Source organism: Geotrypetes seraphini, chromosome 17, assembly GCF_902459505.1.
Source record: "Geotrypetes seraphini chromosome 17, aGeoSer1.1, whole genome shotgun sequence".
Lineage (NCBI taxonomy): Eukaryota > Metazoa > Chordata > Amphibia > Gymnophiona > Dermophiidae > Geotrypetes > Geotrypetes seraphini.
The window spans coordinates 7474301-7487326 of record NC_047100.1 but is presented as its reverse complement, the minus strand read 5'-3'; the positions used below and the strand labels follow the sequence as shown (position 1 = coordinate 7487326).

General features: G+C 43.0%; 1 protein-coding gene across 2 annotated transcripts in view; it reads left to right on the top strand.

Moving 5' to 3' along the window:
• Window positions 1-13026, top strand: part of LAMB2 (laminin subunit beta 2) — a 93988-nt gene that overhangs the window by 6318 nt on the left and 74644 nt on the right. For both annotated transcript variants that reach the window (XM_033926340.1, XM_033926341.1), the window contains exon 3: window positions 994-1077. In XM_033926340.1, the coding sequence (XP_033782231.1) occupies window positions 1050-1077 (28 nt within the window). In that variant the 5' untranslated portion in view covers window positions 994-1049. The remainder of the gene's footprint in view (window positions 1-993; window positions 1078-13026) is intronic.

Below are 13026 nucleotides of genomic sequence, written 5' to 3'. Positions count from 1 at the left end.
TGGAGAGGTTGTACACTTACCCCCTCCATATTCGCGGTCCGTGGTTTCGCTTATTGGCGGGTTTTTTTTTAATCGAAGGCCCCGCCCCCCAAATTTACATCACAGGAAATCGCTGCTCCCGGCTGCACTTTCTTCACTGGAACAGTTCAGGTTATTCACGGTTTTGTGTATTTTTTTTTTGGGGGGGGGGTTTTATTTTTACAGAAAAAACACGAATAACATACGAAAAGTTATTTGCAGTTTTTCTCTATTCGCTGCCTTGCCGTTCCCCTATCACCGTGAATGCGGAGGGGGAAGTGTAATCCTATGTAATCTTATATTGTAACACTGTCAATGTTAAACTGTTACCTGTTCTCTGCTCTCTGGGGAGGGTGGGATATAAAATTAACTACCCCCCCCTCCTTTTACAAAACCACACTAGCGTTTTTAGCACTGGCCGCGGCGGTAACGGCTCTGATGCTCATAGCGGCCGGCGCTATAAATCACACTATGGTTTTGTAAAAAAGGATGAAGCCCTTAGCTTGTAAGCCGCCTGGGACAGGGACATGCTTGTGTACCTGTAGATTTAACTTGCTGTCAATTCAGATGAGGAAAAGGGAATACTTAAATGTAAAACCCAATCCATTAGCTTAAACTCCGTTAATGTCATTATCACAGCCCCAGAGTTGAAGCTCTGATATTCCCCATCTTCAACGCAGAAGCTCTGTTTCCCTGAACAAATGTCACCCCCTCCGATGCTTTTCAGCTAAAAGTGGAGCTCGTTCCCTTAACTCAGCCTCAACATTTAGCTTCCTCTGAAATTTTAGAGGTTAGCATATGTGTGATACCTGCTACAAGATGAGAACCCTGGCTATGGAGTATCAGTCGGAGGTCTTGTTTTGTTTTACAAAGGGAAAGCAGAAAAGCTTGGGAGTGAAGCAGAAAGGAACTGAACAGCCCCTGTTTATCTCCCTTACTCCCTTCATCTTTGGTCTTTGTGCCCCCTCCTTGTAGATTAGAGAAGCCCTCTGGTCCTGCCCTGGGAAATCCTTCCAAGCCCGCCCTTTCCAATGAAGTTCCTAATCTTGCTGCTAAGTGGTAAGTCCTTTTCCTTTTTTTTTTTTGTAAATTTTGCAGGCCTTGGGAAACCCCCAACCCCCCTCCCCTCTCTCACGGTGAGATTGGGAATCAAATAATCAGAGACTCAGGGAGAATGGAAACATTAGCCTCCCTCCACCACCCCCGTCTGCTTGTGACAAATGAGAAACCAATTATATATATATATATTTTTTTTTTTTTGTAAATTCATAAACAGTGGATCGAAAGCCATGAGAGAATTTGCAAAAGCAGTTTCAGCATGACCGACGAATCCATGGGGAATTAAGAATAAATTAATAAACAAAACAGGAAAGTTTGGCATGAAGGCAACAAGCTTCCTAATGCTGATGTCGGCACACCCTTTCACTACCGGACTGTGACTGTATCGTTGCCCGGCTGCTGACCCCATTAACCTGAACAGGGGGCACAGACTGCAGAGAGAAGCATTGGAGCAATCGGTCCAAGACCGGCCATGCCGGACCTCTGGCCCAACTCTCGGCAATGGGGTTGAGAATCCAGCGTAGTTTAACTGGACGGAGGAGGCCCCTGCACAGTTAAACCAAGACGAGTCAAATTGGGCAGCGCGGCTGAACATGTGTTCTGATCACGGGGACAAATTTTTCACCGTCCCCGCAAGTTTTGTCGCTGTCCCTGTCCCACTCCTGTAAGCTCTGCCTTAACCACACAAGCCTCAAACACATATAAGAACATAAGAATAGCCTTACTGGGTCACACCAATGGTCCATCAAGTCCAGTAGCCCATTCTCACGGTGGCCAATCCAGGTCACTAGTACCTGGCCAAAACCCAAGGAATAGCAACATTCCATGCTACCAATCCAGGGCAAGCATAGGCTTCCCCCCATGTCTTAATAACAAACTAGGGACTTTTCCTCCAGGAATTTGTCCAAACCTTTCTTAGATCCAGCTACGCTATCCACTTTTACCACAACCTCTGGCAACGCATTCCAGAGCTTAACTATTCCGAGTAAAAAAAAATTTCCTGGTGTCTGCATAGTAGGTCTCCCCTCTGTTCCCAAAATATCCAGGATATGGCCAAAGATAGGATATTCCCTTTCCTTTGAGCAAAATCACTGCTGTTTGTACTTGGATTATTTCCTTTTGCCATTGGTTTCCAGCCCAGAACTCAGGAGATGCTCGGCCAGTTTGGGTTTAAGAATATGCCCAATGAATTTGCATGAGATAGATTTGCATGCATTGCCCTCATTGCATCCAGCCCTCTCTCATGCATATTCATTGTGGATATCCTGAAAACTTGACTGGCAGGGCGTTTCCCAAGGACTGGCTTGAGAACCACTGGGTTACACGGTGCATAGCAGGACAGGAAATGAAGGCTTGGCACGCGTAGGACAAACAAGCTATATATATCTGCAAACTAAAGATATCTTATCTGCCCTGTTACAGCTGACAAAGTCCTGTGGCCCATCCATTCTTGGGTTTCAAATCAATCACTTCAGTGGCAAATTTCTGTTTCCCCCTGGAGCTTGGAGGCCTGACTGGGCTTAAATCATTTTCAAGGGACCCCTTTCTTTCCATGGAGCTAGGAGTAAGCATGTTGAGGGCACCTTCACTCTCCTTCTGTAATAAGGGAGCAGATAAGCACCATTCCCCCACATAAATGGCTTTGAACACAGGAAACGTCGATGATCTATCCTATGTCATTGCATGTTGTTATCAAATGAAAATGAGTAGGAAAAAAAACATGAGATTTTTGTGTTTTTGTTCTCCGATAATGCACACTGTTTGGAAATCATGTTGACTAGGGGAAACTTCTATAAATGGGACTCAAATCTAAAGTTGTTTCTTTTTTTTTTTAAACCCAAAAATCTGTTTTTAACATAAATCTCTCGCTGACTCGACACAAATCATGTTTCGGCCAAACTGGCTTGCATTAGGAGTCCGTAGTTTCCGAAGAATGTTGTCACAATTAGCAGGAATCACTAGTATGACTCAGCACAAATACTCTGCATATAATAGCCGTTAAATTGGTGCCACAGGAATCACTAGTATGACTCAGCACAAATATTCTGCATATAATAGCCGTTAAATTGGTGCCACAGGAATCACTAGTATGACTCAGCACAAATATTCTGCATATAATAGCCGTTAAATTGGTGCCACAGGAATCACTAGTATGACTCAGCACAATTACTCTGCATATAATAGCCGTTAAATTGGTGCCAAACACAGCACCAAAGGAATGAGAAAACAACTTTGATGCCTATTGTCTCGCCGTTCACAACCGCCCCTTCATTCTAGAAGAGGTCACCCAAAGTTCAACGCCAGTTGTGTGCGTAAGTGTTCGAATAACAACACCAACGTATGTGAGTGTTACAGTTATGTACCTAAAAGTTAGCAGCGTACTCTGTGGGATCCTATTGCATAGACCCTGCATCTTGCTTACTCCAATTGTGATGAGGTACACCTGTCATCCCCCGGAAAGCAGAGCCTGCTGGGCATAGGCTCTCCCAGGAAGCCATGGGAAAAAGCCTCATTGACATATCATTTACATATGAACTGATGTGCTCGAAAATACCCTTACAGAGGTGGTAGCACTTCAGTCCGACTATGAACAAGAGTACAAAATTAAATGAAATCACCAAAGGTTCAGGTGGGATGGGCTTTGTCCGATGAAGCAATTGAACTCACCCTAAGGAAAAAGGGACCCTTTCCATAGGACCTCTGAGCCCAACTAACAGTGAGTTCCCTGGCTCTCGCCCAACCCCCAATAAACCCTTCTTTACATGGCTAGAGTATGACCAAGAGAAGGACTGTGGTGATCAGAGAGTCCCATTGGACCAGCGTACCATTTCCAAACCCTGAAGTGACCAGAGAATCCCACCAGACCAGGGAGCCCTAGGACCGGGAATGACCGAAGTATCCAGTCGGTTCAGTCACAATGTAAATGTTTAGCAAGTCTAATTGGTGAGACCCCCATCTGGAATACTGTGTACAATTCTGGAGACCACATTACCACAAAGATGTGCTGAGTCGGTTCAGCGAATGGCCACCCGGATGGTCTCAGGACTCAAGGATCTCCCGTATGAGGAACGGCTGGATAAGTTGCAGCTATACTCACTCGAGGAACGCAGAGAGAGGGGAGACTTGATCGAAACGTTCAAATATGTCACGGGCCGTATCGAGGTAGAAGAAGATATCTTTTTTCTTAAAGGTCCCACAGCAACAATAGGGCACCCGTTGAAGCTCAGGGGTGGGAAATTTCATGGTGACACCAGAAAATATTTCTTCACCGAAAGGGTGGTTGATCGCTGGAATAGTCTTCCACTACAGGTAATTGAGGCCAGCAGCGTGCCAGATTTTAAGAAAAAATGGGATTGGCACGTGGGATCTCTTCACGGAGGAAGTTAGGGGGAGGGTTATTAGTGTGGGCAGACTAGATGGGCCGTGGCCCTTTTCTGCCGTCAGTTTCTATGTTTCTAATTGATGCTAATGGGTACTAATTAAAAGCTACCCCCATAATTTGGTTGGTGTATTCTGTAAAGTGCTGCACACGACAGTTCTAGTGTGTGACTCTGGAAAGGGGATGTGGCCAAGGGAGGAGCACAGGCAGATCGTTTCACTGTTATATGACTATGCCCGATCCACTCACAAGTTAGGCGCAGGTACTTAGGCTTGGTTTTCCTTGGCATAAATGGCTTAAAAGTTACGCGATGCCCAGGCACTTAGTACAAAGCTAGCTTGAGATGAAATCTTGCCTTGAGCAGACCCTTCTGTCCCTGCGTACCTCTGTGATATTTCGAGAGCATCTGCTCTCCCGTCCTTAATGATTTCACAAGTCCTCTCTTGGCTTTGATTTATTAGAGAGGCTTTTGCTCGGTCAGGACGTCGGGGAGGAGGCCAGAGGCCCACTGTAATACGTGGTATGCCAATGAAGTTTCTTGCACTGAGCTGAGAAAAGAAACGAGACAAAGAGGATGTGTAAAAGCTTAGGAAAGAGAGGAAGGGACACAGAGGTGTAGGCCAATGTGCTGCATTGCGCTAAGCTTTGTAAAGGTGAGGCTGATATTTTGCGATGGGGTATTATTATATGAAAATAAGTCCTGTGGATCAGGCATTTGGGGACTTTGTCTACACATTTTATTACTAAATTTCTAGTTAACCCTTTATTTGGTATTGTTGCTCAGAAGCAATAGGTACACTGACAAGTGAGTGCAGGACAATGGCGCCCCATCAATTGCGCTAGTGTTAGGGTAAGGTTTAGATGAGGAAAGGGTTCCCATAATCCTCATCTAAACCGTACCCTAACACAAGTGAATATTTTAAAATAAAATATTCACAAAAGAGGGGTTACTCGCAAAGACAAAATAGTATTCGCTGTATGGAGCGTATTGCAATCCAGTCCAATCCAAACCTTAGTCTTATATACCGAGTCATCCCGACTATGGGGTTCAATATGGTTCACAAAAGTTATTGAAAGGACAAGGAAAGCGAATCATTGGACAAGGAAGTCATCGGTTGCAATCCCTTATTTATCATTTAAAGATTTCTGACATAGATAAGTCTTTAAAGTTTTCCGAAAGATTATCAGAGAAGGGAGGATTCTAATTTCTGTAGGAAGATCATTCCAAATTTTTACAAGAGTACCAAATTTTATAGAGTACCACAACTTGTTGAAAGTACCCTGGTGTTTGATGGCAAAATATCTGGAGGACCACAGAAACAAGTTTATGTTGCACCCGAAATACAACTGGTAACCAAGTTTATTTAAAATTTGATAAACGCCTGTCCAAATACTAAGTGATTTACAAAGATAAAAATTAAAGGGGAGGACAAATTTAAAAACACAAAAATACATTCAAAAGATGAAAAAACATATTGATAAACATGTAATAACATACATTAAACTAAAGGTAAGGGGGTTGAAGTACAATAAATTATAGGAAAGAGAACATAAATGGGAAAAACAATAGGTCTAAAAGGGAAAAATTTCTTAAATCGCTGGATCCCTTGAAAATAGAGAGGAAATTCAGTATTCAAAGGCATCTTTGAATAGAAAGCATTTTAAGGCTCCTTTGAATTTGTCTAGGCTTTGTTGTATTCGAAGATGAGTTGGCAAAGCGTTCCAAATTGTCGGTGTAGTTATTGAGAATATTGTTGTCCGGCGAGTGTTTATAACTTTTAATGAAGGTACCCAGAGCAAATGTTGATTGGAAGATCTTAATGGTCTGTTCGAATCGTACGGAATGAGAAATTTATCTATAAAGGCTGGTTCCTTTGTTTTAAGGGTTTTGAATATTAACATGGCGATCTTGTAAGTTATTCTGTGTTGAATAGATAGCCAAGGGGCTTTCTTTAAAAGGGGAGTGACACGATCGTATTTCTTTGAGTTAGTAATGACTTTAATGGCTGTATTTTGTATCAACTGAAGATGCTTAATTTCTTTCTGACAGATTCCCTTGTATAAGGAATTACAGTAGTCTATTTTTGAGATTATAAGAGAATGGATCAAGATGTTTAATGAAGATGGTTCCAAGATTTTTGCCAATGTAATTGCTTCAGAATCACGTCTAAGCTCCACACCACTCGGCACCTACTGTATGTTTTAGGCGCCTTTTATAGAATCGGATCCTTATTACGTGTAATTTAGCTGAGCATGCATTGATGGTGACCTGCTCCGATTTCCCATCACAGTCACTTGTTGGTATTGATTTTGTGCAAAAGCTCACAATTAAGAGTATGTGTGTGCTGTAGTCGTTGCCTGTGGAAAGTAAGATAACAAATGGTGGGCTTCATCCCATTTAATATGCACTGAAAGAGATTTTAGCACACATATGGCCTTTACGCATTTCAGTGCCGCGTATTACACTGTCCTTGTAAAGACTGAGGGAGACTGGCAGACAGAGAGAGAGGACATCGCATGAGGGACAGAGGTAGGGAGACCGGTACTAGGAGAAAGACAGTCACATAAGAGAGAGAGGGAGACTGGTGGATGTAGAGAAAGATGAAGTTGCACAAGGGATAGAGGGAAGGAAGGAGACAGGTAAGAGAAGAGAGGAATTCATATAAAGGCTAGAGGAATGGAGACAGGCAGAATGAGAAGAGTGAGAGGACATCAAATGAGGGACAGACTTAGGGAGACAGGTAATAGGAGAAAGACAGTCACATAAGGGAGAGAGGGAGACTGGTGGACGCAGAGAAAGAGAGAGGAAGTTGCACAAGGAATAGAGGGAAGGAAGGAGATAGGTAAGAGAAGAGAGGAATTCATGTAAAGGCTATAGGGATGGAGATGGGCAGAAGGAGGACATCGAGGGATAGAGGGAGATGGGTAGAAGAAGAGAGGAAGTCTCTGCACTGAAAGAACAACCTTAGATGTTTCCTAGAGAAAGAGAGAGCCTGAAGAAGACAGCAGACCAGACATTTTGAAAACAAAAGAAGTGATGCAGTCAGCTGCAAGTTTAAACAGATGAAGGTCTTTGGTGGAAAAGGAGCAATATTCTGTTTTCATATCACAGCAAAAGATAAGCTGCCGCATGTCATGTGTCCCTTTCTCAAACAGTTAGTTCATGGACTGGACTGCGAACACCACCATCACAGCTGCTAAAGTGATTTCCCGACTTGCAGGGATGGAGCTCAGAGACATGTGGCTAACTCATTAGAATGGAGAACTAGCCTAAACTCTGAACGAGCCTGGTGAGGATGAGCCCTTTAGCAGGAGGGTTGCAGACGGGTCTCAGGAGCACAGAAGGAGGCAGGCCGAGATGTCCTGCACACAGCAGGCAAACTTTTCCAGCTGTTAGAGCTGCTGAAAATGGTACCATGTAGTTCCAGTGGGGATAACTTGTAGCGGCAAGGAGGAAAACAAAGAGTTAAAATAATGGGAGAGACAATGTAGTAACCTTAGATCTGGGAAACAAATTAAGGCAGCTCAGCCCTTTTGGAATCTAGCAATACTAATCCTTGCTGTGTCCGACCTTGAGGTGGGAACATGAAAGAGAGCCTGGCATTGGTAATGCATGAAAAAAACCCAAACCTCTGTTTAATGTCAAGTTCCCCCCTGGGACTCTCTTGTTCCTGTTGCTGAAATCCAATCAAATAAATATTTCTCTTGTTCAGGCCTCCAAAAAAGCTTTAAAAGTTCTATATATAAATACACACATATATATATATTATATAAACACAAACCCAACACTGTGAATGAACTTGTTCAATATTTCTCATCAGAAACACAACAATGATTTTTATTTATTTAAAATTTTTAAATTTGTATCGTAGCATTCCAGGTTTCAAAACGGTACCACGTAAGCGCAGAAGTTTGTGAAAGGTTAAATCTCTAAAACGGAGTTTAGAATCCCAATGTGTATGAAGAGACCCACCCAGGAGAGTCGATTCAGTTTTGGATAAGTATTTCTTGGCCTTTCTAAACTTAATGGGGGAAAGACGAAGATGTCATCATTCAGAGAGTGCAGAGTCTGAGCAGAAGTGTGTGGGATAATGAGGGGAAGATGCATATGGATGAGCACCTGAGTACAGCACCTTGTGAGTGAGGGTAAGTGGAGGCAGAAAGTAAAATGCCTTCTTTCTGGTAGTCTCATATTATGCTTCTGATGGATTTGGAAGAATCAATCGCTATCACAGAACACAGAAGTCGCAGTGGGTGTGTAAGATAAAGTTAGAGAGCCGTATGAATAAGAGTGAAAATTTTGAATTATATCCTTTGTTCTCAGTGGCGTGGGGTCAAAGCCTTCAAGGGATTTGCCCCGCCCCCTAAAGGCCCTGAGGGCACTTCTCTGAATTTGATTAGTTAACATAAGAACATAAGAGTTGCCTCCGCTGGGTCAGACCAGAGGTCAATCGCGCCCAGCAGCGGCCCATCAGGTCCATGACCTGCTAAGTATCCCTGCCTTTCCTGTACCTATCTCTATGTCTATCTGTCCCTGCCTGTCTATCTGTACCCCTCAATCCCCTTATCCTGTAGGTATTTATCCAAGCCTTCTTTGAACCCCTGTAGCGTGCCCTGCCCTACCACAGCCTCGGGAGCGCGTTCCATGTGTCCACCACCCTCTGAGTCAAAAATCTTTCGCCCTGCTGGTGTCCTATGAAAGGATGGCAAACATGGTGTGTAATGTGCTCTTGGCTGCATGCACCAGGTGCTCAGGTAAATACAGAGGTACGATAATCCAGTGAAGAAAGAACTTATGTTTGCAAAACAGACCTACAATCCCGAGGTGCTGAAAATGATGATTACCTTTGTGGCAGATGCTAGTTCATCGTAGGAGATGTTGGCGTTAAGAAAATATTTGGACGACCGCAACCATTGGTGCAACGAGGAGAGGTCGTCATTCTGACAGTGAAGTACTTGCTAACGAAAGACCTGTTTAGACGTCTTGCAGAAAAAAACGGTTTGTGGTCTGCAATAGCTGTAATTATAGCTAGTATAATTAGGGGTAAACTGGAGAATTAGAAAGAAATCAAATATGCAAATTGCTGTATGGATCACAGATCGCGGTGTCTATTATAAAGTCTTGTTGGGTCAGTCTGCAGCTTATTTGATGAATTCATTTTCCTTTGCTACTCAGAAACATTTACCTAAAGCTCATGCTTTGTTTTTCCATCGGTGAAGGGTTGTAAGTTCAAAAGATTTCATGAACGTATGCTTTCATATTAGGCTAAATAATAAATACAGGTTCCACATACAATTGAGTTGTACTAAATCAAGAGGGAAAGACCTCAGCAACCTGCTCCATGCACCGAATAGTAAATTCAAGCAATGGTTTCTTCAGCAGGACAAAGTTACCATCATAGGTCATAAAACCCTCGCAACCACCCGAAAAAACTTTTTATGATAGTGTCTATAGCACCAAACTTTTTCAATCGGTAAGTGGTTGACAAAAATGTATATATATAATGCACTTATCTGTTCACAAATAAGAGCCCGACGGGACCCGTTTCGCCCTCATATTGGCTTCTTCGGGGGACTTTCTGACAGTGCATTCAGTTTAGACTCACACTCATCAAAAAATGGCGCCGGCCATATTAGGCTGCCAGTTGGGACCAAGTTTTCAAACAACTATCTCTTATGTCTTTCTCCTAAGTGGAATTTAGAAAACATTTGAAGACTTACTTACTCTCTAGATTTGGGGGTAATTAAATTCCGTGACGATTGCTCGGATGTAAGCAGATGTAATCTTTTGTAAACCGCACCGATCTGCAAGGCCATGCGGTCTAGAAGTCGATTTTTATGTTAGTTACTTGCACGTTATATTATCACTGTGCATCTATGTCAGACCGCGATGTCAACCAGCATAAAATCTGAGGCAGTAATCCCAAAGGAGGAAGGATAACTACAGTGAATAATAGATTTTTCCAAGATTTTTGGACTTATGACTCAGCATGCAGTGGTATAAAACTAGCACTGCTGCCAAAACGTGTCTGTTGGTCCCCAGGGAGCAGATACGCTTGTTCCAATGCTTGTTTTTAATGGGTGTATGCCATCTAAGCTTATGTGGCATGGCTCCTGGGAGGAGACGTCTATTAGCGTTCAGCCATGCCCATTGTTTTGATAACAATAAAAGACCTGGTTACAAGTGATTCAGGCTAGAAACATCCTTGCTGAGCAGAGTCAGGAGAGAGCTGTAGGTTTCAACCCTCATTCTGTAACCGCTCATCTAAACTTAGGCGCCAATTACGCACATATTCTAAGTTACAGAATATTAGCGCGCACATGCCAGACTCTTCCAGTTAACGCACGCAAGTGCTAATTGGGTGCCACGTGGTGTCTGAAGGGAACAGGGTGTGCACAGGGTGAGATGAATGGGGGCATGGGCGGTTAAATGTTGGCGTGTGAATGCCGACCTATAATGCAATCTGAGCACCCAGAAAGGCGTCGCCTATCTTGGAAAATTAGGGCAATCTCTTTACTTTAAAAGTACTGAGCTTTGGAATAATTTTCCCATCCAGCTGCGTAACTTGGGCTCCTTCCAATTATTTTGAAAACATCTGAAAACTTGGCTATTTTCAAAAATGTCAATTCCGCTGCTCTCTATATTATTGTTTAATTCTTATTATATTCTCCTTTCTTTAAACTTCTTGTAAACCAGGGGTGTCCAATGTCGGTCCTCGAGGGCCGCAATCCAGTCGGGTTTTCAGGATTTCCCCAATAAATATGCATGAGATCTCTATATATGCTAATAGATCTCATGCATATTCATTGGGGAAATCCTAAAAACCCGACTGGATTGCGGCCCTCGAGGACCGACATTGGACAACCCTGTTGTAAACCGTGCCAAGCTCTATCTTTATAGAGAAGTTGCGGTGTATAAGCTTAAGGTTTAGTTTAGTTTAGATGTGACTGTAGGATTAGTACTTAGCATGCTGCATTTTTGTACCCAATTTTGGACGACTTTTATAGGCTTGTCCATCTATATCAGTGGTTCCCAAACCTGTCCTGGGGGACCCCCCAGCCAGTCAGGTTTTCAAGATATCCCTCATGAATATGCATGAGAGAGATTTGCATACCTGTCACTTCCATTATATGCAAATCTCTCTCATGCATATTCATTAGGGATATCTTGAAAACCTGACTGGCTGGGGGGTCCCCCAGGACAGGTTTGGGAACCACTGATCTATATGTCTGTTTCAAACCAGCATTGGCTGATTGAAAACTACTCTGAAAGTGTTAATTCTGCGCACTGTGTTGCTTGAACTATGCCAGGACACAGGCTTGTTAACAGTCCCCTCCTATCACGTCATGAAGCAAAATCAGCCAAAAAAAAAAAGCTGGGCTCTTTGGCTCTCCAGATGCAGACAGCTGCATAAGCCATAGCATAACAGGTGCAAACTAGCCGTCTCTTCAAATCAAGACAAGGCATAGAGACTCTCCATATTTCATTCATTCATTCTGTCCTCTTTGGAGGCTGGGAAAAGAGCGAAGGGGCTCAGGTTTTAAATTTCCTTTCTTTTAATGAACAATGGTAAGAAAGGCCATAAAGTTTTGTATCGGATTGTTGTGTTTTTGTTTTGTTTTTTTTGGGGGGGGGTTATTATTTTGCTGGATCTAGAAAATTTCTCTCGTTTTCAGTGTGCCCAATGCTGTTTCCTTTTATCGGCGGAGTGAATTGCCCTGGACATGAAATTCAAACTTTTAATAGGGTTGGAACACAGCTCATTAAAAAAAAAAAAAAAATGTAGCTGAAAGCAAATTAAAAAAATAAGAACCGGTCCTAAAAGGCCGCGCCAACCGCTGCAGTTTAATTCAGCTGGATCTTAGCTACGTAAACAGAACGATGTGAAGAGAAAGTACTGTTCTGAGCAACAGCTAATCGTGTCCTTACTGAAGCTCTGGAATGAGGGGGCATGGGACGAAGGTGAAAGGGGATAGAGTCGGGAGTAACTTGCGGAGATATTTCTTTATGAAAAGAGTGTCGGGCGGGTGGAACAGCCTCCCAGTGGAGGCGGTGGAGACAAGGATTCTATCTGAATTCAAGAAAGCATGGGATAACCGAAGAGGGAGAGGCCATATAGTCTCTGCTGGCGTTTTCTGTATTGCGATACAGTCAAACCTTGGATAGCGAGTCAATCACATTTAAGTCCCGCTCTTCCGTCGTGCACTTAGGTTCTTCACCCTTAAACTGTACCGTTCCTTCAGTTTTTGCAGCCCAAATGCATGACCTTGCATTTCTTAGCATTAAATTTTAGCTGCCAAATTTCAGACCATTCTTCAAGTTTCCCCAGGTCTTTCTTCATGTTATTCACACCATTCGGCTTGTCTACTCTATTGCAGATTTTGGTATCATCCACAAAGAGGCAAATCTTACCCGACAATCCTTCAGCAATATCATTTATTAAAATGTTAAAAAGGACAGGGCCAAGCAAATGTAATCTGCAAATCTATTTACTCCTCTTTTATTAAGGTGCACTAATTCGATTAGCGAGAGCTAAATCGATTAACACACCTTAGTAAAAGAGGGGGTT